This window comes from Hydra vulgaris, chromosome 09, assembly GCF_038396675.1.
Source record: "Hydra vulgaris chromosome 09, alternate assembly HydraT2T_AEP".
NCBI classification, from domain to species: domain Eukaryota; kingdom Metazoa; phylum Cnidaria; class Hydrozoa; order Anthoathecata; family Hydridae; genus Hydra; species Hydra vulgaris.
In genome coordinates this window covers 9,294,121-9,320,416 of record NC_088928.1, presented here as the reverse complement: position 1 = coordinate 9,320,416, position 26,296 = coordinate 9,294,121, and the positions used below count along the sequence as shown (strand labels likewise).

At 26.7% G+C, this 26,296-nt stretch overlaps 1 protein-coding gene across 1 annotated transcript; it reads left to right on the top strand.

Annotated features, from left to right (window-relative positions):
• The first annotated feature begins 36 nt into the window (after window positions 1–36).
• On the top strand, window positions 37–21,145 carry LOC100209654 (centrin-3). Its single transcript, XM_065804666.1, has 4 exons — window positions 37–252; window positions 321–435; window positions 510–701; window positions 20,932–21,145. Exons 1-4 carry the CDS (start codon window positions 106–108, stop codon window positions 20,973–20,975), a joined length of 498 nt encoding a protein of 165 aa, XP_065660738.1. The 5' UTR covers window positions 37–105; the 3' UTR covers window positions 20,976–21,145.
• The last annotated feature ends 5,151 nt before the right edge of the window (window positions 21,146–26,296 follow it).

Below are 26,296 nucleotides of genomic sequence, written 5' to 3'. Positions count from 1 at the left end.
AAATCTTTGGTAGGTTAAGAATGGGTTTATAGAATTATTGTGTGTGAGGCTAATTTCAATAAATAAAATCAACAATAATTGTTTACAGTTATAAAAGATTTCACAATGAATGTTGCAAAAGTTTCTGCCAAAGTAGGAGGTGGTGTTAAACGTAGGCGAGAAATAAGTGAAGAACAAAAGCAGGAGATAAAAGAAGCATTTCAACTTTTTGATACAGACAAAGATGGTGCTATTGATTACCATGAGCTTAAGGTTACTGTGGCTTTATCGAAACGTATATTTTTTTTGAAAAGGAGATACTATTATGTATTCTATTTTAGATTTCGTTGCGTGCCTTAGGGTTTGATATTAAAAAGAATGTTGTTTTGAAAATTCTAAGAGATTATGATCATGAATCGTCTGGGAAGATTCAATTCAATGATTTTAAAGAAGTTGGTGAGTAGTTACAGAATTTAAGTAAAGATTTTTGTTTTTTTAACAAGAAAAAAAGAACATTTTTGTACTTTTAGTTACTGATTGGATGCTAGACCGCGATCCTCAAGATGAAATACGAAAAGCATTTCAACTTTTTGACGATGATCAAACTGGTAAAATAAGTTTACGTAATTTGAGGCGAGTTGCTCGTGAACTTGGAGAAAATATGAGTGATGATGAATTAAGATCTATGATTGATGAATTTGACAAAGATGGAGATGGAGAAAGTAAGTTGTTCCATTAAATTCATTCATTCTAGGAGCTTATATATACATATATGTGTATATATATATGTATAAATATATGTATATATATCAGGCCTTGTTATGAGATTACGCTGCGTAATGAAAACGCATAACGCATTTCTAAGTTACTCAACTCGGCAAATATATTTTGTATTGTTAGAAGTTAAATTGCGTCACTAGCGTCTTTTCAAGTACCGCATTGTAATTAAAGTTATTTTATTAACGCGTTAAAAATCATACAAACAGTTTGTTTTTTTCACAGTAACAAAAGCTACAAATAAAATCTAAGTTCCTATTTGAAAAATCATTTTTATTATTTTTTTCAGATATGAACTAAATTTTATTTTGAAAAAAATATGTTTTTCATAAACGTAAAATAATATTTGTTTATTTTCTTATGATTTTACAGTTGGTTTTTGGTTACTTTAATAACTGTTGATAAGTTTTTTCTTATTTATTTTGTGAACTTTTTTTAATAATGTTTTTAAACAATAAAGAGTTTTTTTTTGTTATTTATCAGTTACAGATAACATATTCGTGATCATAATTTCATTTCAAAAATTAAACAAATGTCGTTAAAACTTTACTTTATTGAATTTACAATAAACAAAATATCTTATTAATAAAGTATTTACATCAAAATAAATCGTGCATTTTTTAAACTATTATAAGAAAAAATAATTTTTATATTTAAAAGGTATTTTTTAATATATTTAAAAGGTAATTTTTAACAACAATAAAAAAATTATTAAACAAACTGTTTCTTTAACAAAAAATCTATTAGTTTACAATTGCAGTTAATTGCTTTTACTTACGACTTTATTTCTTCTTGAATAAACGTCACGTTAACATCAAAAGATAATTTAAATATTCAAGAGATAAAAGTTTTTGCGTAGCGCAAAACTGCTGAACGCTAGGCAAATAGCCTTTTCGCAGGCAAAATGCGAGCTGCGTAACGCTTCTTAACAAGGCCTAATATATGTATATGTATATATATATATATATATATATATATATATATATATATATATATATATATATAGAGAGAGAGAGAGAGAGAGAGAGAGAGAGAGAGAGAGAGAGAGAGAGAGAGAGAGAGAGAGAGAGAGAGAGAGAGAGAGAGAGAGAGGCCTTGTTTTAAAGTGTTACACATAGAGCGATTTATGAACGCCTTCAGTGATTTTACTTAAGCAGTAAGCAATTTTGGTTAAGTGACTTTCTATCATTTTTTAACTTTTAAATTATTCCATAAGCGGTTAGATAAAAGAGGTAATTAGTTTTTTAAAAAACAACATTAACTTTTGAATGACGATTATATAAAAATGTTTGTTACAAAAGTTTGAATGACAATTATGTCAAATAAAAGTGCTATTTATACAAATGAAAAAAGTTCTAATAAAGTTAAAAATTTATTTTTAGTTTGTTTTTATTTTATTGCAATGATTGATTTTTTCGCTTGAAAAATGGTAATACTTTAAGCTTGAAGCAAGTATCATAATAATATAATTTAATTCTGATAAAAAATATGATTTAATTTAAAACTAATTTAATAAAAATATATAGGGGAGAGTGGGGCACCATGATACATGGGACACTATGAAACATTGTAATTGTGGAGGCATCTTAAGAGTTGCAACAACCATATTCACATAGTGAAACAGTAACTACTAGTGCTATGTTATTAAAATTAATTATATCATTTGACATCATTAGGCTTGTGAGGGGTCAAAATTTGTGTTTTTTTGATGACAGTAATTTATTAGTTTTTAAAGCACATAAGTTTTAAGGTATTTTATTCCATGTGTTTATCGGTAAATAGCATTATTTTGTAAACTGCAATCCATAAGCTCTTTACTTCATTAAACAAAATCATTGAAAAAACAAGTTGATACTAAAAATAAAGCAATTGTTTTCTATTAGTAAGTATGCGGTACCAGATACAGCATTTGTTGGGGGCCCTAAAACTGTAAAATAGTACTCCATTGTGTCATAAATAATTCTAAAAATTTTTTTTTTTTAACATTTATAGTCAATTTTTAAAAGATTTATGTAAATATAATACAAGGAGATCCCATTTCGATACAAAGCCATTATTTATTGATGCTTAAGAATAACACTTAAAGCAATATATTATCTGGTCTTTTGAAATATAATTTGGACCATTGGATGCATTATTTGAGTTATATATTTTAATTTGTTTATATTTCAAGTAAAATTCTGCCTTTTTTCTATATTTTGTACTTTTTATTTACTTTTTTAATGATGCTCATAGTGTGTATCAAAGTACCCTATGGTTGGGGTACCTTAAAACAAATTTCTAATTTTACTTTAAATAGTCTCACAAGTTTAACCTGTTATTTTTTGGTAATTAATAATTTTAATTTGATATAAATTTATTCAAAAATTGAACCAATTGCGTAAAAAGAAGGCGTTTAAAAAAATTGTTACAAAGCAGTAACTAAAAGTGTGTCTTGGTGCCCCACTCTCTCCTAATTTTATTTTGATTAAAAAAAAAAAAAATTAGTTTAGATTTAAAAAATATTAAATTTAATTTAGATTTAATAAATATATAATTTAATTTTGATTTACAACATATATAATTTAATTTTGATTTAAAAAATATTTTTAAGTTTATTAAAATTGAAGTTAATGCTTGGGTTTAACTTGAATGTCAAACTTATTTTAAAATATTACTAAATATTGTTCAATATTTAAATTTTATTTATTCTTAAAAAAAAATTAGCTCATTTTGATCGCAATTGTTTTTTTGGTTTTCCTTCCTTAACATTTTTTTTTTAAATCAAAATTAAATTTTAAATAAACGGCTTCATCAAAAATTTGAACAAAATTTAGGTTGAACTTTTTTTTTTATCGATTTTTTTAGCGATTGTTTTTATATAAATAATATATACAGTGATATAATTTTAATAAATGATGTTTAGAAAAATAATCTTTGCTTTCACAACAAAATTGTTAATAAAATGATAAATTTTATTAAATAGAGTAAATAAATTAATGTAATTTTTTATTTGTTATTCGCTAATTTTTTTAAAATAAAAAATCATTTATATATATTTAAGAAATAGTCATTTAAAAGTTCAAAAATTTAACATATTTTAATTCATTTATGCAAATGTCGAGAAAATAAGAAATTTGTTAATACCAAACATTTTTTTAAATATTAAATTTATTTGATATTAAAAGAAATAAAATAAAATAAACATTCCCTCATAGTAATAATAATATTTAATACGTTTTGTGGTAATTTATATTATTGCAGTAATTAATGAAAGTTAATTACTTTAAAAAATAAAAAAATAAAGAGAATTTGTCTAGTTATTGCCGAGCTCATTTTTTCCGAGGTCCTTTATGTATATATATACATATAAATATATATATATATACATATATATATATATATATATATATATATATATATATATATATATATATATATATATATATATATATATATATATATATATATTTGATTGAGTGTTGTAATTGGCTGCTATTTAAAATAAGTACAATTAAAAGTACTGGATTGAGTGTAACAATTGCTTTTCAGTAATTCTGGAGGAAATAATTTTTTCATTTTATGCAATGTATTTAATATCAAAGAAAAAAGTTGCATAAATAAAGTTACATGTAGTATGTAAGATGACAAATGTCTAGTGTCTAAGATATCACTTAGACAAATTTATGTAGAAAATATGTGGCGTATAAATGAAAAAGCTGCACGAGTTTGTTGATAATTGTTTACCGGTTGTTGAATTGCAATAAGCTCATAAATTCTGAACATTATAATGTAGTTATAATGTTCAGAAGTATGCTGTGTGGGCAGGCACCATATCTTGTTTAAACTGTCACCATTCGTTTTGATCAGCTTATCTACTGATGGAACCATGTAGTTCTCTATTGTCTCTATGTAGATATATTGGTTGGTTTGAGTCATCTTTCATACTATATTTGTTGGTTTACTTACTGCTTTTTGACCCATTTTTGTTTATCTTAACTTATACGTCTTATCAAATTATTTGAAAAGGCTTTAAATTAGGCCTTCCAGTTTGAAATTTTTTTTGAAAAGTTCGAACCTGAACATGCTCAAACTATTTAGAAAAAAAATTTGAACTGTTTCAAAATTTATTTTTCTTTGTTAAAATACACAAAAATAATACTAAGTATGCTTAAAAGTATTTATTTGTTTAACATCGTTAATTAGGAGAAAAACACATAACATCAACAAAAACTTTTCATGGTTTGCGTTAAAAATGTTGATACATCTAATGTTTCCTTTCCTTTCCCGTTAAAGAATTTCTTATTTTAGTTGCTAACAGTCTAAGACTAGTAAAAGCTTTGTCAGCTTCAACTGATGCTGGAGAATTTGTTTGAAGAGCTTTAAAAGTAGATCTAAATATTTGGGCCTTACTTTGTTAGCTTCAAAATCAGTTATTTCTTTTTTAATAAGGTTTGATCTAATTTGCTGATAGTCAAGTTTTATTTCAATGTCTGATTGTTCAATAAAGATGTTCAAGTTTTTGAGCTAAGTACAATTAGGTTTTACTACTTCCCACATTATCAGTTATACCATCAGTGTTTACTTCCTGGTCATTTTTACTGTCAGATGGCTGAAATAATTGTTTCTTTTTTCAAAATAACTATTTAATAAGTTGACTCATAGGTGAGTTAGTTTCATCAAGTTTTTTTTCTTTCTAAATTCAATCACAAATACAGAATATAAAAAAACAGCTTCTCCTTTTGAAGGAGCGTTAATGTCTAATTTTAGTGGTTTTAAAGCAACCCTAAATTCATTAATGTCATCAAGCTCCTTTTTAGTTGGAGAAAATCAATAATCATACCAATCATACCAATGCTGGACAAAGGGAAAACTGTCAAAGGATGATTAGAGAAAATAAAGAATTTCTACATCCTTTTTTTTACTATGGATGAGACAAAGGTATGGGTCACATCATATTTATGGAAAAAGGTATCAGTGTCTACATAGCCCCAAAAGAAACAATCTCCACAAATAACAATGGCTGCCTAGATCCTAGCATATTTATCAAATGTTTGATCGTTATTTAGATAAGAAGATGGCCTGTTAATGTCCTGTCTAATAATTATGATTTGGCATCCCATCTGATAGTTTAAGATTTTGCAGTGATGTGTTTGCATCTAAAAGGCAAAAAAACATTTTGAATTTAAAATTTTCATATTCCGCATCCTGTGTATTCACCAGACATGGCACCATCAGATTACCATTTGTTTCGTTCAATGGAACATTTTTTATGGGACAAAATCCTTGGTGTTATTGAAGTCAGTTTTGAGAAAGTATTATTTAAACCCTGTTTTTAGAGGTTCAAAGCAACATGTCTGATAAAGTTTTGCTAACTTATTTTCAGAAAGAACTGCAAACTTGAAATTAAAAAATTTTAATAAACTTTTTGTTAATTTAAGATGTTCTTTAAGAATTACATGTTATATATATATTTTTTATTACATGGAAACAAGTATTGGATTGGAAACAAGTATTGGGTTGGAAACATGTCACAGACAAAAAGATATTACTCATTTTTTGAAATGATTCAATAAAGAATTCATTCAGGTTCATAACAGAAAATATATGTAAGAGTTTAAACAGAAAGCGTAAATTGTATTTTTTTGTCGATAATAGAGAACTTTATTTTGTAGTATTCAAACAGTCTATCTACCGTGTAGCTTAGAAGTTTCAAAACAACCTAGAATCAGGTTGTTTTGAAACCAGCTACATACTTTTGCAATTTTAAAGTGTCATAAGAATCTGAATCTTCCATTATCTTTTGTATATCGAACCTTTTTACAGAACATGCATAAAACAAATTAAACCAAAATCTAATTTTTTTCTCAAAGACATTTAGACAAAAGAATATTCATACTGTTCCTCAACTCATACTGTTCCTCAACTCATACTGTTCCTCAACTCATACTGTTCCTCAACTCATACTGTTCCTCAACTCATACTGTTCCTCAACTCATACTGTTCCTAGGAAATAAAATAAAAAGAGCTACTACTACCAGCATGTAGCAAAAACCTAAAGAAGCTTGAAAAAAGACTTTATAAAAGTCTGTATAAGCAAAAAAAAAAAAAATCTTATAAATTTTTTTTAAAAACAAGCAGAAGTTGTATTAAACAAAAATTAATTTTAATTTCATTTAAAACCTAAATTGTAGATTTTCAAAAATGAAGTTTTTATAAAAAAACTTTGATTTAAGTTTTGCTAATTTGCCTAAACTATGTTGAGTGATAAGATTTATTTTTTTTCTTAAGTTTGGTTTACACTGATTTTTTTTTTTTTAGTTTTGAGACAGTTTTTTTGTTGACAAGTAAAAATTTATAAATGTCTTAATAAGCTTGTGGGTGGGAAATTTTTCCGAAAATTAATTAATGCTCCTGTGTATTAAGCTCAGGAGAGTATGTCAGTAATTAATATTAAAAAAAAAAATTTTAAGAGTGATTTTTTCAATTAAACAAAGAGCCTGCACCCAGAAAGGGGGGGGGGGGAGGGTGCAGGTCAAGGGTCCAAGTCAAAAAAAGTTATAAGAGTGATTATTTCAATTAAACAAAGAGCCTGCACCCAGGGGAGGGGGTTAAATGTTATTAGGGGTCCAAGTCAATCAAGGAAAATTTAAAAAAGTTATTACTGTAAGAAATAACTTTCGTATCAACATTTAACAGTTTGTATTATTTTGTGCAGCTTAGAAATGCTTTTTTTCAGATTATTTTTTGATCTTAAATAATAATGATAATAATAATAATCTTGACTAATACTTTACATAGTGAGCACCTTTTTATTAATTTATATTTAAAAAATATAATTAACTACATTAATTTGTAAATAATGAAATAATATCAATTTATTTGGTCACCATTATGTCATAACATTTTAACCCAAAGTACTGATATAATCGCAACACTTATGGTATACTTGACATTACCTTTTAACGTGGCAACTGCAAGAAGGACTTTTAGCACATTGAAAAAAATTAAAACTCATTTAAGGACTACTAAGGCGTAAGACTCTTTGTCAGTACTAAGCCTATAGGCTATTGAAGCAGAAGAAGCAGCTCAATTAAATTTGATAGATGTTATAGACCCATTTGCTGCTATGAAGGCTTGAAGACTATGAAGCTATTGAAGGTTGCAAAGCTGAGACTTGGGGTCAGTGACATATTTTTCAGTAGCTGTGGTTTAGTGAGAGGAAAAGTGTTGCTCTGTATCGCATAATTTATCTCTCATATCTACTATGGTAAATCCAGGCATGCAGCCTGTATATGTTGCAACTAGAAACTTGTATTAGTGATCAAGGCTAATGCATAATGGGGCTCCATTGTGAAAAAAAATTCTTCAGAGTTAGGATAATTTTTGTTTGGTCGTTTGTTTTTATATTTTTTTAAAAGGCACTTTTTTTCTTGTCTCCATTTAGCAATTAATTCAAATTTTTTGTTCAGTAAATTTTTTTGATCCAAATGAGCAACAATTTCAAAATTTCCTTGCAAACATAACATACTATTTTTAGAAATATTATTATAAGCAGGTGTAGTTTTTATAATAGACCACAGGCCTTGTTTTAAATAAAAAATGCTTAATGCAACAGCCTAATGTGAATTTGACGTCTCAAAATTATCTTTATTATTTTTATCTTTTAAAGACATTAATTTTTTTTAAATTACTGCAATAATATTAATTACCGCAAAATAAGTTAAATTTTATTATTATTAATTTTAATTTTTTTTAATGTTAATTAATTAAATTTAATATTTTTAAAATTGTTTGATTTAACAAATTTTTTTTTTTTCTCGACATTTGCATAAATGAATTAAAATATGTTAATTTTTTGATTATTTCTTAAATTTCTAATTGCGGCTTTGCATCTACGTATGATTTTTTATTATAAAAAAATAAGCGAATACCAAATAAAAAATTACATTTGTTTATTTACTCTATTTATTAAAAGTTTATTTTATTAACGATTTTGTTGTGAAAGCAAAGATTATTTTTCCAAACATCATTTATTAAAATTATATCGCTGAATATATCATTTATTTAAAAATAATTGCTGCGATTTAACTTGCGTTATAAAAAAAAGTTTAACTTTGGTTTTGTGCAAATTTTTGATGCAGCCGTTTATATAGAATTTAATTTTGAGTAGAAATAAAATGTTTAGAAAGGAAAACCAAATAAACAATTGCGATAAAAATGAGCTAATTTTTTTTTCTAAGAATAAATAAAATTTAGATATTGAACAATATTTAGTAATATTTTAAAATAAGTTTGAAAGTTAAGTTAAACCCCAGCATTATCTTCAATTTTAATAAACTTAAAAATATTCTTTAAATTATATTTTTTTAAATCTAAATTAAATTATATATATTTTTTATCAGAATTAAACAATATATTTTTATTAAATTAATTTTAAATTAAATCATTTTTTATCAGAATTAAATTATATTATTATGGTACTTGCTTCAAGCTTAAAGTATTAGCATTTTTCAAGCAAAAAAAAATCAAACATTACAATAAAATAAAAACAAAATAAAAATAAATTTTTAGTTTTATTTAAGTTTTTTTCATAAATAAATAGCGCTTGTGTCTTACTTAATTGTCATTCAAACTTTTGTAACAAACATTTTTACATAATCGTCATTCAAAAGTTAATGTTGTTTTTTTAAGAATTAATTACTTCTTTTATCTAACCGCTTATAGAATAATTTAAAAGGTAAAAAATGATCGAAAGTCGCTTAGGGATCGTCCACAAAGTACGTACGCTCGGTGGGGAAGAGGTGGTCTGCAAATGGCGTATATGAGATGGGAGGGCAGTGGGTTGATTATAAAAGAAAAGAGACACTAAATTAAAAAAAATATCATAAAATGTTAGATAAGTAGGTTAAAAGCGTAGGTACTTTTAGGGAGGTGGTGGGTACTCAAAAAAGCGTATTACAAAATCCGGGGGAGGAGGGGGGTGGACGAAAAAAAAGCGTACGTACTTTATGGACGACCCCTTAACCAAAATTGCTTACTGCTTAAGTAAAATCACTTAAGACGTACATAAATCGCTCTATGCGTAACGCTTTAAAACAAAACCAGTTTAATTTAAATTTAATATTTTTTTATTTTAAACTCCAAATATATTTTGACAGCATACTCTCTTTTGAGTATTTTTTGTTTAAAAAATTGTTTGTGGCATAGTGTTGTTCCCATTCATTTTTAATTAGGCCAATATATTTTTTATCATTTTGTGAGGAAACAATGCGTTTGTGTATTATATTTTTTAATAATTTTTTATTCAAAGGGTAATCATTTTTTTGTTTGCAATTACAATTTTCAGTATTTTCTTCGTTAAGAAATTGATTTGTAATTAATAAATGCAACATTGTGGCCTTGTGTAATTCTTTCTATATTTTTGTAAAGGTATATCTTACTTCAATAGTATTTCTTTATTTTTTGAATTTTACTGCTGGACTATTAAATTTTTTGGCACTTTCTTTTTTTTGAACAGCCGTAGGAAAACACAAATAAATTAATAGACACACAGAAATAGAAAATTTAATGGTATAATTATAAAATTATATATACACACACATATATGTGTATATATATATATATATATATATATATATATATATATATATATATATATATATATATATATATATATATATATATATACATACAAGCCTTCTTGGAAAGTGCGTGCGGCCGCACGCCTTGTTTTTCCACACTTTAAGTTATTTTTTTAGACAAAAATTGGCCACAGCAGTTAGCATATTAACTTATAAAGCGTTTCAATCCCTATAACATTTTAAAGTTACATTACGTCTTAATCGGTTACATTTGGTAAACGTTTTACATAACGTTACTTCTGATTGGTTATACTTTTAAAGGTAATAAGTACCTTAGATTGCTTTACCGTACCGTAAGTTATTTTAACTTTTAAAGGTACTATTTTTTTTTTGTTTTTTGTTACGTTACTTTTAAAGCTTTAAAAGTAGTATTTACCTTTAAAAAGTATTTTTTTGAGAAAACCACAAGCGTGGGTTTTCTAAAAAACTTTTTTTTTTTTACTAATTTTTTGAAATACTTTTTAATTACAATAGTTTTGACAAGCGTGTTAATGCATTTTCAAAAATCAAATACATAAATAATCAAATAGGGAAACACGGGGTAAGATGGCAAATGGGGCGAGATGACTTTCCATAAAACAACTCAACAAAAAATTTAAAATGGGTGAAAACGAAACTGTATTTCCATCTTGTATTTTAAAACGCCAATCGGTTTTTTAAAATATTATTAACGCAATTTTATGCGCATAAGTTTACTTTTTGCGCTAAAAAAAAATACCTTGCTTCCGGTTATTCAAAATGAATGGTGTCCTTCAGGTGAAACTTTTTTAGAAATATTTTTTGTGGAGCGTGTTTATTTTGTGTTACTTTAGTTAGAGTAGTAAGTATTTTTCAAATTTTTATAAAATTGGAGGCAGAATTTACAAAAAAAGTCATCTTGCCCCGGTCACGTGACCAGATAACAATTTTATGAACTTATTATTTTAAATTTTATTTCAAATTTTTCAACTTGCTAATTAAAAATCAATTCAGGCAATGAATTATTATGCTATCATGAACACACTGACAAAGCATTACTGTTTCATGACTGATAGTTTTACAATAACTCAGGCTTTTCAAAACGTTCGCCATCTTGCCCCATGTTCCCCTACTTAAATAATATTGTAAATAAGACAATTTTGTTAAATACCGTAACTCATGATTATGAGTTACGGCATTTAACAATAAGTTTGTCGAGACATTTGTAACTAAAAAAATTTTTTTTTCAAAACTGCCAAATATCGTTTATTTTAATTGTAAAATAGATTCGTCTTAATTAGTTTAATTTTTTTTTTGTGACTAATTTATCGCGAAAAAAAAAAAAAAAGTTTTAATTTGTAAAGTTACGTTTCAATTATCTTATTTTAACTTATAAAAGTGCAACTTTTAAAAAGTGTAGACTGAAAATAGCTTAACGTTAAAAAAATCTATATTTTAGACTTATTTTACCTACTTCTCATATCTAGATTTTGTTACGTTACGCGTTTTTTTGGTCAATAATTCAAGCGTAATACTTCACGAGTTTTTTATAAACCCACAAGCCACAAAATGTATATAAAATTTCATCCTTTCTTATGATGTTAATTGTAATATTATGTACGATAATTAGCTTAAGCCACTTATGTGTATAGTTGCACTTTCTGAGCAATATAGGTCTACATTCTTTGACTTGACTTCGCTTTTTTCTCTCTCCTAATATAGATCCTCTGTATATAGTATCTATACATATATTTATGTACATACAAAAAAAAAGTAATATGGATATAGGTTACAATGTTACGCATCATTAGGTCAAAATGTTATGTGTTGTTACGTAACACTTTTCATCGTTACGTTACAATATTACGTATTATTACGTAAAATCTTGCGTCCCGGTTACTTAAAAACAACGAACATTTTGCGTCTCGGTTACGTAAAGTAACGAATCCTGTTTACGTTACAATTCGTAATGTAATTTTAAAATGTTATAGGCGAATAATTGGCGGCATAAAGCTAAACTTGCATAATAATTCGCAGCCTAAAGCTAAAGCTAACGAAATATCAAGTTTAGTTAAATAAACTAGAAAATTTAATAATGAAAAAAAGAAATTAAGAAAAATTTTTTTTTTATAAATTCTTCATACAACTTTTGTATTCTTTTTTCATGAGTCGTTGTTGTTTTTAGCTTCTGAATTTTATACAAGTTGATGAAAAAACATTATCTTTTAAAACAATTTAACAACAATTAAAAGTTTTGATATGCAATTTACTCACTATTTTTATCAGTCCTTATAACAAAGAAACTAATTTATTATGTATGCTAGAACTATAAGAAATTTTGTTAATTTATTTTTTTACGTTTACTCGTTTTGATGTCTTTGATGTCTATTGTAATTAAAAAGTATTTTAAAAAATTAACCCACATTTGTGGTTTTCTCAAAAAAATACTTTTTAAAGGTAAATACTACTTTTAAAGCTTTAAAAGTAACGTAACAAAAAACAAAAAAAATAGTACCTTTAAAAGTTAAAATAACTTACGGTACGGTAAAGCAATCTTAGGTACTTATTACCTTTAAATACCTAAAAAAGCAATCAGAAGTAACGTAATATAAAACGTTTAAGAATTAAAACGTTTTAATTCATAAATGTATTTAATTGACATATTTTAATTACGTAACGCAATTAAAATACGTCAGAAATATAAAATTTTTTACGTTACATTACGTCTTTCTTTTTTTTTAAAGTGTAACAAATTGTGACGTAACAACGTTAAAAAAATCTATGTTTGAGACATGTTTTAGTTACGTCTCAAATCTTATTTAGTTACGTTACTTTAAGTCTCAATTGGTTACATTTTATAAAGTATATAAAAAAAAACACATTTAAGATGTAACGTTGCGTATTGTAACTTAAATTTTTTTCGTGACAAAGTAACCAATTGAGACGAAGCTATTTTACAATAAAAATAAAATATAAGATAGTATTTAGCAATACGGTAACAATAAACAAACATTTACTGCATTATCAAGTTTATTTACTTAATATTTAATTAAAAATTAGAGAATGTAACCTTCTTACCAATTGTAACCGATTAAGACATAACTTAACTTTAAAATGTTATTGGGGTTATTTGATTAATAATTTTTGTAATGGCAGAATAATTTAAATAAAAGAATAACATGGTTTTTTTAATAAATGTATTTATCGCATTTAATGCATGTCTGACATTGTTTCAGTTATATTGCCCAATTTCCAACGTTAATATAAATTACAAGAGATAATGAGCATAACGATTGCTCTGTTTGAAAAAATCTATTTTAAAGCTTAAAAAAAGTTTTAAATAGGCTCCTAAAAATTTCGTAAAAAAAAAATCTGTAAATTATTAATGCATTAGCCCACAAGCTTTTGGAGCATCGTCAATAACAATAGTTCATGAGGAAATAAACTACCCGGGTTTAAATACACAATTTGGATAATCCAAATTGTGTATTTAAACCCGGGTATTGAATCAACCAAGTAGTTTTTATGTAAATATTAGTATTGATGACTTTTTATTCTTTTACATGAAAAACTTGTTTAAAAAATTTTTTTTTTCACAAATAAATAGCAATTAGTTTTCTCGGTTTCCTGTGCATTGACAAAAACAGTAAAGTTAAGCAAAATCATTTGAAAAAAAATATTTAAAAATCCATATTTCTTGCGCAAATTATAAAGTATTTCCTTAATATATTGACTGAAAAAAATGTTTTTATTTACATTATATTCTTATCTGCTTTTTTCCTCGACTTGTATTAATTTCAGTATTAAGTGTGTTTTATTAAGTTCAGTATTAAGTATTAAGTGTTTTGTATTAAGTTCAGTAGTGGAAAATAACAAATGCCCTAAATATAAGAAAACAAAAATAGTAAAATGTTTAGGTGTATTATTCTTTTGAAAAACATTATTCTTTTTTTAATATTCAAATTTTTAGCTTATTTTATTTAGATTTTCTAATTCGTATTATTATCTAATTCGTATAGTCTTCATTTCTTTTCTTCAAGTATTGCTGTTTTATTCTCTCTAGTTTCTTATAGCTTTATTTTGTCACATTCTTAAAACGCTTACTATATAAAAATGTGGTCAAGTTGTCTAAAAGAATTATTTTAGGCGTGGATGAACAAGATGTGCGATCGCACGCGCTCTCTGGGAAGGCTTGTGTGTATGTATGTATGTGTATATATATATATATATATATATATATATATATATATATATATATAAATTAGTAAAAACACTTATCTAATTTTTGATTACTTCAACACTGTGTTTCACCATCAGTAGGTTCATCAGGAAGAATGTCTAAACATAAAAAAAATTTCAAATTATAGAAAAATTATTTCACAGAAAGTTGGGAATTGTTATAATTAATTATGTAATAACTGTAGTATTTTGCAACCAGGAAGTTGCATCAACTACATTAGATAATTAAAAAGTCATGAAAAGAATTCTTTAGAATTAGGATAAATTTGGACTGGTCATTTGTTTTTATAATTTTTTAAAAGGAACTTATTTTCATGTCTGCATTTAGAAATTAATTCTGATTTTTTATTCAGTAAATTTTCTTGATCTGAATGAGTAATAATTTCAAATTTTTCTTGTAAACATAGTATACATTTTTTGGAAATGTTGTTATAGGCAGGCACAGTTTTTAGGATAGACCAGTTTAATTTAAATTAATATTTTTTTCTTTTAGTTGCCAAATATATTTAGACAACATAGTCTCTTTTGAGTATTTTTTATGTTTAAAAGATTGTTTGTGATTGGCATAACGTTTTTTCCATTTGCCCTCGGTTAAGCCAATATAATGTTTATCAGGGTTGTTTTGCGAGGAAACAATGCATTTGTAAATAATATTTTTGATAAGCATTTGCCATTCATAGGACAGTCAAGTTTTTGCTTGCAGTTACAATTTTCAGTATTTTTTTCTTTAAGAAATTCATTTTTATTAATCAATGCAAAATTATGGCCTTTTATAATTCTTTCAATATTTTTTGTACAGCTATAGCTTACTTTAATAGTGTTTCTGTTAAAAATTTTGTGCAATTTATTAGAGGGAGGGAAATGTTTGTCAACTAATTTAAAAACGCTTTTCCAATGCTTGTTGAAACATTTTTGCTTTACGGTGGGTTGAACCAAATTCTATTTCTATTTCTATTTCGCTTTTTTGCAATTTTTGTTTCAAATTTAAGCTCAAAATTTTTAAATCCGCTTTTTTTAAGAGCATCTTCATACACGCGTTTGGAAGAGTTAAAAATATTTTCATTAGAGGAGTTTTGATTAAGTCTATTGTTAATTGAAATGGGAATTTGTTTTAAGATTTGAGGGGGATGATTAGAATTAGAATAGAGTAAAGTTTTTCTGCAATTTTTAATTAGACAAATAGTGTCGTCTGTAATTTCAGTGTGGGTTTTTCCAAATTCTATCGTTTTATTTAAAATTTCTGCTGTAATTGAGGGGTAAAAATCATTAATATGAAATTGTATAAACGTGCATTCATTTTTATTACAAATTTTAGAAAACCTAGCTAAAATAGTTCACTACTCTATTTTAATAATGAGGCGTGGACGAAGAAAACCACCCACGAGTTTTTAAATTAAACTGGTCTATCCTAAAAACTGTGCCTGCCTATAACAACATTTCCAAAAAATGTATACTATGTTTACAAGAAAAATTTGAAATTATTACTCATTCAGATCAAGAAAATTTACTGAATAAAAAATCAGAATTAATTTCTAAATGCAGACATGAAAATAAGTTCCTTTTAAAAAATTATAAAAACAAATGACCAGTCCAAATTTATCCTAATTCTAAAGAATTCTTTTCATGACTTTTTAATTATCTAATGTAGTTGATGCAACTTCCTGGTTGCAAAATACTACAGTTATTACATAATTAATTATAACAATTCCCAACTTTCTGTGAAATAATTTTTCTATAATTTGAAATTTTTTTTATGTTTAGACATTCTTCCTGATGAACCTACTGATGGTGAAACACAGTGTTGAAGTAATCAAAAATTAGATAAGTGTTTTTACTAATTTATTATTGCTCTGTTCTTTTAGAACATTGAGCACTCTATTTGTAGAATACACTAACATAATTTATAATTTATATATATATATATATATATATATATATATATATATATATATATATATATATATATATATATATATATATATATATATATATATATATATATATATATATATATATATATAGGGTGTTCCAGGCTATAAGGGTGAAATTTTTTTTTTTCGAATTTCAAAACGCATACTTTTTTTTTTTCATTTGACTTCAAAAACTTAAATATTAAGTTTTATTGAGATCAGATAGTAATAACCCATACCTTGACGTCAATAACCTGTTTATCTTAAACTTTAACGTTCAACTCTTGACAATAACCCATTTGACGTCAAAGTTTAAGTTGAAAAGTTAGTATGGAACTATAGGGACATTATAGAGTTCATTATTTATACTCATTAAAAATAACACATTTATAATATTTATTATGTATTTATAGTAAAAGACACGTTAATCAAATTAGCTTTTTACAATCCAGATATACATTTCTGTGTTCTTGTATGCAACTTAATAAAAATTGTTTTTGCTCCTCTTCAACACTGATTAAATCATGAAAATCTTGCATTAATTTAACAACTCTTTCTGTCATATCATTAACTGCTCTCAATGTCAGTAGCTTTTTTTTAACTTGTTGGAATGAATCATTAGTTGATCATAAAAAAGGGCTCTTCTTCAGAAATTTGTCATCAATTTTGAGACTAAATAAGAACTTGCTTTTGACAGAGACGAAGTCATCAAGGTTTTTCTCTGAAATTAAAACAGAAGGAACAGTTATTAATTGTATGGTAAACTATAAAAGAAAATCAAAGCATAATTTACATATAAGATATACCAAAAAGTGAGTCACAAAGTTCTTCTTCGGGTGCAATTTAACGTTTATCATGGGCTGATGGGTTTTCTTTAGCTAAGTTAGCAACCATTTTTACTTTAGTTTCTTAATTGACATCATCATCAAATAAAAACAAAGCATCTGTCAAATACCATTAATGCTGGCAAAACTTCTGTAAAGCTGCTTTGGAAATGCTTTTGTCTAATGTTTCATAAGCTTTCATGGACTTCAAAAAGCCTAATAATTTACTTTTACAGCTAAAATTCATTGGAGCCAGAATTTGATGTAAGATGTCACGATAAACAGACAGACATCCAACAGACCTGCTTTATCCTTGTTTAAAATCCTGAATTGGGAGCTTAGTAATGATATTTTTACTGAATAAATGGTTTTTGCTATCCACCGAACTTGGTGCATAGCACCTGGAAGCAGAATTTCAAATTTCTTCTTCACTGAGAAATCTTATTGAAAGCTTAATTAATTCACAATAGTCATCTCTAGCTATTTCTTTAGTTAATTTTTATTTTAATTTTGACTTTAGTCAATTCAAATCAGTAGAATTCTAGCAGTTTATCAATTTTTGAAACATTTAAACAAGATTATTCTTTTCTAAAAAAATAAAAGATAAAGCTCTTCTGTACAGATTTTTTTTTTTTCAACATCAACATTTTTCCATTTTCTTGGAACTTTTTAAACAATGGAAAGTCTGGGCTTACATTTACTAGGCTGATTTTCACTTTTTAATACTAGTTAGTTAAGATTATTGAATCCTTTCTTTCCAGTTGTAGTATAAAAGTTGTCTTCGATAGACAACACTCTTTTCTATATCCTGTAACATCAGGGGTTCCTCAAGGTTCTATCCTTGGCCCTATACTCTTTAATTTACATTAATGATCTTCTAGATAATCTCGCATCTAAAATGGCATTGTTCGCTGATAATACTACCATTTATTCTTGTCTAGATAGGAAGCCAACACTCTCTGATTGCTTGGGGAGGCATTTGACCTTGAAAAGGCTCACAGTGGCTGGTGAACTTTAATTTTGATAAAACCCATTTTTTTCAGCCAATCACTACCGTAATAATTTAGATCTTACATTTATGAATGGTAATGTTCTCGATGAGTCATCTACCTTTCATCTTCTAGGATTAACTCTTACTTTGGATTTTTTTTGGAAACAATATATCAAATCCATTGCAAAATTAGCATTTGCAAAGGTTGCATCTCTTTATCGTGCTAGACACTTTTTTACTCCGGATTCTATTCTTTATCTCTATAAATCTCAAATACATCCTTGTGTGGAATACTGTTGCCATATCTGGCAACAGGCGGATCTTCAAATGATGCCCTTTCTCTTTTAGACAAGGTGCAAAATGCATGTGTGCAATGATGCATGTGTGCAAGGTGCACACTTGCACCAATAATACAGTCTGTAACTGAAGCAGTAGTATCACAACAGAGAATCTGCGCTCTGTCTTTAAGATTCCAGTTGATTATGACATTCCAAACTGTCTGTGCCTGTTTGCTTTCTGATGAGCTGTCTAATTTTGTCACAGCGATAAGTTGTTCCTTATCATCATATAAGATAACTATTTGAGTAAAGTTCTTCTTAGTAAAGTTCTTCTTTAAATTTCCTAGAACCTAGAGCCAGCAATAGTTCCAGTGGACAGTTACTGTATCCGGGATATTGTTTTGAAAATTAACTTTTATAGTTTCAAAATTAACTTTTATTATTTCAGAATCAGAAGATGAGTTTTCTTGTGGTGGTTTATAAGGTGATGTCGATGGAGCTAACAATGCAAAATATTTAGCATGTTGTTTTTCCTCCTCAATGTTGGGCTTTTTCTTCTTTCTTTGTAAGTTTTTTGTCCACTCCAGCTAAGTGGCCAGGCTGATCTTTTTGGCGCTCCAAGAAGGTCCTATCTTCATTTATTGTAATTAGCTGAAATGCATTGGCATGAGCAATGTCAAACAAATTTAGATAAAGAGTTCATTCAAGAGTTCATTCTAAGTTAGAATGAACTCTTGATGACGTTGTTTAAACACTTTTGTATTTTTTTGCATTTTTTTTCAAATCTCTCCTAACTTGGTATAATAAAACTAGTTTCTTAACCATGCCTTTTCCCAGTAAAAATTAAATTCACAAATAGGAAGATTTGCACTTTCATTGACACTTAAATTCACTTTACGAATAATATAGAATAAAACTCCCAGTACTTGTCTATTATAGGGAAGTTTTGATTTGATATTTTATGTGTGCTATTAAAAATATCTCCTTTTTAGAGCTTTGTAACACCACTGACATGTTGACTACTCAAAAGAAATGTGTTTTCTAATAAAATAAACAAGTAATGACAAGCAAACAATGCGAGATTTTTGTTGTGCTGTAATGTGCAAGCACAGACACATTTCGCTCAAGTCGGCATGAATTATCATGATCCTATACGCCAAACTTTAATTAGTTTGGTGTATAGGATCATGACAACCCGTGCCAACTTGAGCGAAATGTGTCTGTGGTTGCACATTACAGCACGTTAGAAATCTCTCATTGCTTGCATGTTTTGAGATTGTTGTATATATATATATATATATATATATATATATATATATATATATATATATAGTTCTATAGTTTGTTGGCTTTAGGAAGAGCGGAAGGAAAAAAGTGATTCTTACGCCAACACATACGTCACTTTTAATTACTTTTGACTTTCGTCCAACATTTCCGTGTTGGACGAAAGTAAAAACCATTAATTTAATTACAAATTAATCGTTTTTTAAAAAAACCACAAAAACGCAAATTTAATTGACCGGAATGTTTTTAAAAACATTCTGAATGTTTTTATAACATTTTAAATGTTTTTAACAATATAAACAATGTTTTTATTTTTATTTTTTTTAATAAAATGTTTTTATTTTTATTTTTTTTAATAAAATGTTTTTATTTTTATTTTTTTTACTGTAAATCATGCGCGGAGTGTTGCTACATCGACTATCTTATAGCCTGACTCGCAAGGGAGTGCTGCTACATCGACTGACAAATAGCCTGACTCGCAAGGGAGTGCTGCTACATCGACTGACAAATAGCCTGATTCGCAAGGGAGTGCTGCTACATCGACTGACAAATAGCCTGACCCGCAAGGGAGTGCTGCTACATCGACTGAGGGTTTGGTTGGGGCAGGCAGTCTATCATTTTTAAAAAAAAAAAATTCCGGTCTTGCATTTTAATTTTTACTTTTTGTCAACAAAATATCGAAAAAACTTTCGGACAACATCTAAGGGTTGTATATATATATATATATATGTATTCCATATTAAATTACTATGTAATTTTGAAATTAACTATTAATTTCTCAGGTTTCTAAACTATGGACAACTAAAGCTGTGACAAAAGTTCAAAAAGTTTACACATATGTATATGTATGTATAAACATATATACATACATATATATGTATATATGTACATACATACTTACATTCATCCATACATGCATGCATGCATACATACATACATACATACATACATACATACATACATACATACATACATACATACATACATACATACATACATACATACATCATAAAGCAAATATCTTATTTTTACTCGTTTGATTAAGTTTGAATACTTGGATCTTTTTAGTAAACGAAGCTGAATTCATTTCCATAATGACTGGTGACACATGAGTCCAATTTTTAAATAATGGATAATTCGACTTTTTTATGTTTTGGTGCCAAAGTTTGATAAATATTGTTTCCATTATCATTACTTTTCAACAAGGAAGCTTTAAGATAATTCTTATATATATTTGAAGGGCTTATTGTGAAACAATGACAAGCCACAAAAACAAATATTTGAGAAAAATAACTTTTAAGTTTTATTTAAATCTATAAAATCAGTGCTTACCTATTATTCTCTCAAATTTATACATCATAAGAATAATAATGGATATCATATATTGGACAAAAAAAAAAAAAAATTGCGTATACTATTTATGATTATAAAAATGATAATAACTCATTTTTGTAAAATGTGTGGCTTGTCATTGTTTCACAATAAACCCTTCATTTATATATATATATAACACTGTGTAAATAGCTTTGTATATTTATTTGTATATTTTTAATTTGGTTTCGAAAAATTTAGTTGATAATATTATATTCTAAAGTTAATATGAATTCTTTGCATAATCTAGGAGCACCTCTAAGAACGCTGAAACATACCAAAAAAAAATGAACAACAACAGCAAGATATTTATTCCCTTTTTAAATCATACAATAATATTACAATAATAATAATATATAATAATAATATTAAAAAAAATCATAGTTCTATTGATTGTAGTAAAAAGTAAAAATAAATTGATTAATAAAAAAATATATAACTATATAAATAGTAATAATATAAAATAATATAATAATGAGTAAATTAATTATAAGTATTTAATAATAATAACTAAATAATTGATAAGGATGGTGTCACTTAAACAGAATTCTGATCAACCCTGAGTGACACCAATTTTGATCAAAGGATTGAACAATGGTTCGTTTGTTATTATGAAATTGATCTTACTTTTTACAAAGCGGGCGTCCATAAAATACGTACGCAGTAAAACCACCAATTTAGAACCCTCTCCCCCTTGTAGGCACCTGTATGCTTCAACGATCCCCTCCTCTCTGCGTACGTACGCATTATTTATTACAAAATCAATTCCCCCATTTTTTAAACGCAAAAGTTTTTTAAAACATTAAAAACAAAAAAACTTTCAAGTCGATATTTCTGTGTTACATAACATAATATTTAAACTCGTGAAATTCACTGTTTTTGTTTTTTGTTTTTTTTAAAAAAAAAAGGAAATCAGATTTAAGGAAAGACGGAAAACGAGGAAAGTCGTACCGCGTTCATACTCGCTGTTTTTAACACATCTCTCTCGATTACCTATGTACAAATTGTTACGTTTTTGGATAATCCCTCCCCCCTTTCCTCTTCCTTCCTATACACTTTATTGAAAACCTCAAAGTCTACGCGAATATAGATTTTTGTAACAAAAAGGTTTTTCTATGTAAGTTAAGGAATAATTAGGCTTTTTTTATGTGGTAGTAAAATAGAAATCTTATTTTATGAGTAACTTTCTGTATGAATCAGGCAGGGACCAATAGTAGCCCTTTTCATATTGGCTATATTTTTAGTATGTTGTTGCTGTTCATACTTAAAGACAAAATTCCAAAAAATATTTATAGGTTCTCCAGATTTGGAGAATCTCCAAATTTGGCAATTTTTTCAAGAACATTGACTAAGTGGTGACAAAAGCATTTCTATTTAATTCCTTGAAAATAGAACAAAATATATACTTTTAATTGGGTATTTCACCTGATTATTGTTTATTGGTCAGTTAAATTGGCTAAATACCTGCTTCAAAAGTACGTAAAAATTGTTTTTTTGTTCGTTTCAATCTTAATTTTTTATCCGAAGCCTTTAATATTCTATATAATAATATATAATTTAAATAGTAAAAAAATACCTAAGACTTCACATGAAAATGAAGATAATAAAAATCACCTTAGGAAAGTATAAAATAAGCAAAAATTTAATTTTTGCGTCCTTTTGAAGAATGATATTAAGACAAGCAATCTGCATAGCATACATTTTTATCCTGTTCTAGGACTCAAATAGCTAATATATAATAATAAAACGAAATCACCATGGTAAAGTATGAGCATTGTTCTAATTTTAAGTTTAATTTAAGTATATAGTTTGTTTTATAGTTAAGTTTGAAGATCCTTTCGGTATTCCTAAAAAATTTGTCTTGTCTTAAGTCCAATATCTAAAGAACCAACAAATTTTTAAAAACAAATTTAGAATAAAGCTTTTAATATAAATAGTAACAACATATTAAAAAATCATTAATTTTAGAGAAGGACTATTAAAAATTTGTAGTTTTGTCTGATTCTTACAGAAAGTCACTCTAATGCCTAAACTTGACCAAATAATTTTTTGCGTAAGGCAATTAAAAATTAGACAGCTATTAAATCAAATACCCATAATTTTTTGTTTAAAGTGCTAAACCCTTCTTGTTGTCTATAGAATTGGGGTAGTTCCAAAAGAGTTGAAAATTCAATTAAGGTAGCTTCATGAAAGTAGAAACTTCAATTAAGGTTTCATGAAATAAATATAAATAGGGTAGTTCCATGAAAGTTGAAAATCCAATTAAGATAGTTTTATGAAAGTTGTAAGTTCAAGTCCTTCCAGATATTGATCAACTTTACCTTCCGATTACAATTTCTATTAGATGGAAAATCTTAAATAAAATTCCAGGTAATGCCAGACTATTGTATAATTGCATTGATAAAACATTTTCTTTTGGGTAATTTGACTTATTATTATTATAGTAAACAGCTCTATTATCCGGCAATTTAATATTAACTTAACCGATATTTTCTTTTTGAAAATTTTTATTTCTTTCACATTTGAAATTCATTCAAAGTATTTTTATTTGTAACTAAAATGACGAACCTTGATGTTTAAAAAAAGAAACATTATATTAAAAGAAACATTTATTATTAGTTTTAAAATTGTAATTAAAAGTTGTTATACTCGTAATATACAAGTTATTAATACTTTTAAATACAAATTAAAAAGCGTTTTTCTAAAACGAGCCAAAAACAAACAAAAACAAAAAATTTTATAATCATAAAAATAAATGATGAACACAGAGGCGATTCTACGGAGAGGTGGGAAGTCGGGTTTGTGTGACACCCCCAAAAAGACGATTTTTAAGTTTTAGTCGGTTTTTTAGGAACTAATTCGGTTAGTTGGCATTTGGTTCCGAAAAATCTTAATCTCAGTTGGCAGATATTTAGTTTTGATGACCTTTTTATATAAAGTGAGCAGCAGATGTTAAAAATCAGCCCCCTCTCCCCATTTTTTTCCTAGGATCTTAGATTTGTATCTTTTTTAATAAATAATCTGAATTTTGAAAAAACCTAATTTTGGAAAAAATGGAGTTTGCCGATTTTTAGAAAAACGCTTTTCATTATAAAATACTTGCGGTAGAATTTTTTTTTCTCGTGTCACTGAAACATTAAATTATTTGGAATTAGCGATTATCCGAAATGCTCTCATCTGCGAGCATTCTGGATAACATTTTTTTTTAAATATACATTAATGTAGAGTAACTTGTTAAAAAGTAGGGTTTGGAATACAATTTTTAAAGCAAACCTAGTTTTAGCTTGTTGAATATGATAGACAAATGTGTGTATCACATAATCGACACTTTATTTTAGTTATCTAATTTCATTAATTAATAATTCATACTTATTGCGAAGGATTTATGTATGCCGAGAAATTTATATGAAGTAGTTTTGAACAGAATAAGCCTCAAAATTTAAACTAAAACACAAGTTGAATTAATAAACTGTAACAAAATTATCAACAAAGATGTTCAAGGATGAATTGACCTTTCCCCATATAGCAATGCATTATGGTATTTGTATGTACAAAATATTGCAAAACTCGTAGGTCTTTTTTTTTTTTTAAATTTAATTTGTGGCTCGTTTTAACATAAGTAATAGTTTTCTCGCTAATAATTTGTTACATTCGTGACAAAATCTTTAAAAACTCTTTTATCTCTGCAGCAGAATAACTACATTGTACTATAAACAAACTCTTAGACGTTGTTTTAGTTGGTTAGTCTCTAACTTATAAAAGTATAATAAAAATAAAACAATATATAATGAGCTTTATAAATATTTCTGCTGGTTCTAGCTTTTTTAAAAGCTCTAGCAAGGTTCCACTACATGCAACATTTGAACCTGTCATTTCAAAAAGGACACAAGTCCAAAACTTTTAGTTTTAGTTTATAAACTTAAATTAAAAATTTTTTAGATTTATGTCTTTTTTATAAAAAATAAAAGTTACATAGGTTATTTACGCTCTTTACTTATTTACTTCTATGTTTAAATTCTTTAGCAGCGTAGACATTATTTAATAAAAATGATGTTTTTGTTGATTTTGAAAAGTTCTATTAAATGGACTTGAGCCCTTTTCAAAATGACAGGTTCATTTCGTCTAATTACAAACGAGGAATTTATAACGATAAAAACAAAATAATCTCTGAAAAAGTAATCGAATGGTCGAGAGACTCCTGCCTCCAATAACACATCAACATATATTTAATTATATGATATCTGATACAGTATCAGTGGATAATTTTGAACGAAATACTACTAAATATAAAATAGCAGGTTACCAGTTATTTAAAGAGAACTATGTAAAAAGGATTAGAGTTAAATCAAATTTTCTTAGTGATAAATTTTTATTTTTTGTAAAGTGTAATGTTTCAGCCTCAATGAAAAAAATTATATACAACGTATATGTCCATATTTGCCAAAAAACTGGGGATGTATGTTATGCAAAATGTAATTGTAAATGTGGTGCTGGTGGGTGCTGTAAACATGTAGCTGCAGTCCTATATCAACATGTTGAGTATAAGCAACTTAATTTAAAAAGTGTACCTGACGAAAAAACATACACCGATAAGTTACAAAAATGGCACATACCTGGTGAGTCAGCTAAGAACTGTGAAGCTGTTTTATTCTCAGATCTAATATTTGAGAAAGCAGATGCCAACAAAGATATTAAGAATTTACGATTTCGTTCTCTTCTTACTGGAAAGCGAAATTTTTGTGCCACCCCATTTTCTGGAAAAAGTGTAAAATCAGAAAAATTGCAAAAGTTCACTTAAAACCTGATTCAATTAAACCAAGGAGTGACAATGGCTGAGTTAATTATTGAAAATAGTTTTAATCAAAGTCATTTTTATGAGACATTCATTAATGAGCTTGCCTCTGAAAATAAAAAAATGTTGAAGATTTAAGATTAGTTGCAATGGATAAATTTCTACGTCGTTTGGACCATTTAATTGAAATTAATTTGACTGAAGAAAATTAGAACTTTGTCACTTGTCATAAGTCACATGTCAATCAATGTCGAAAAAATAATTCGAATT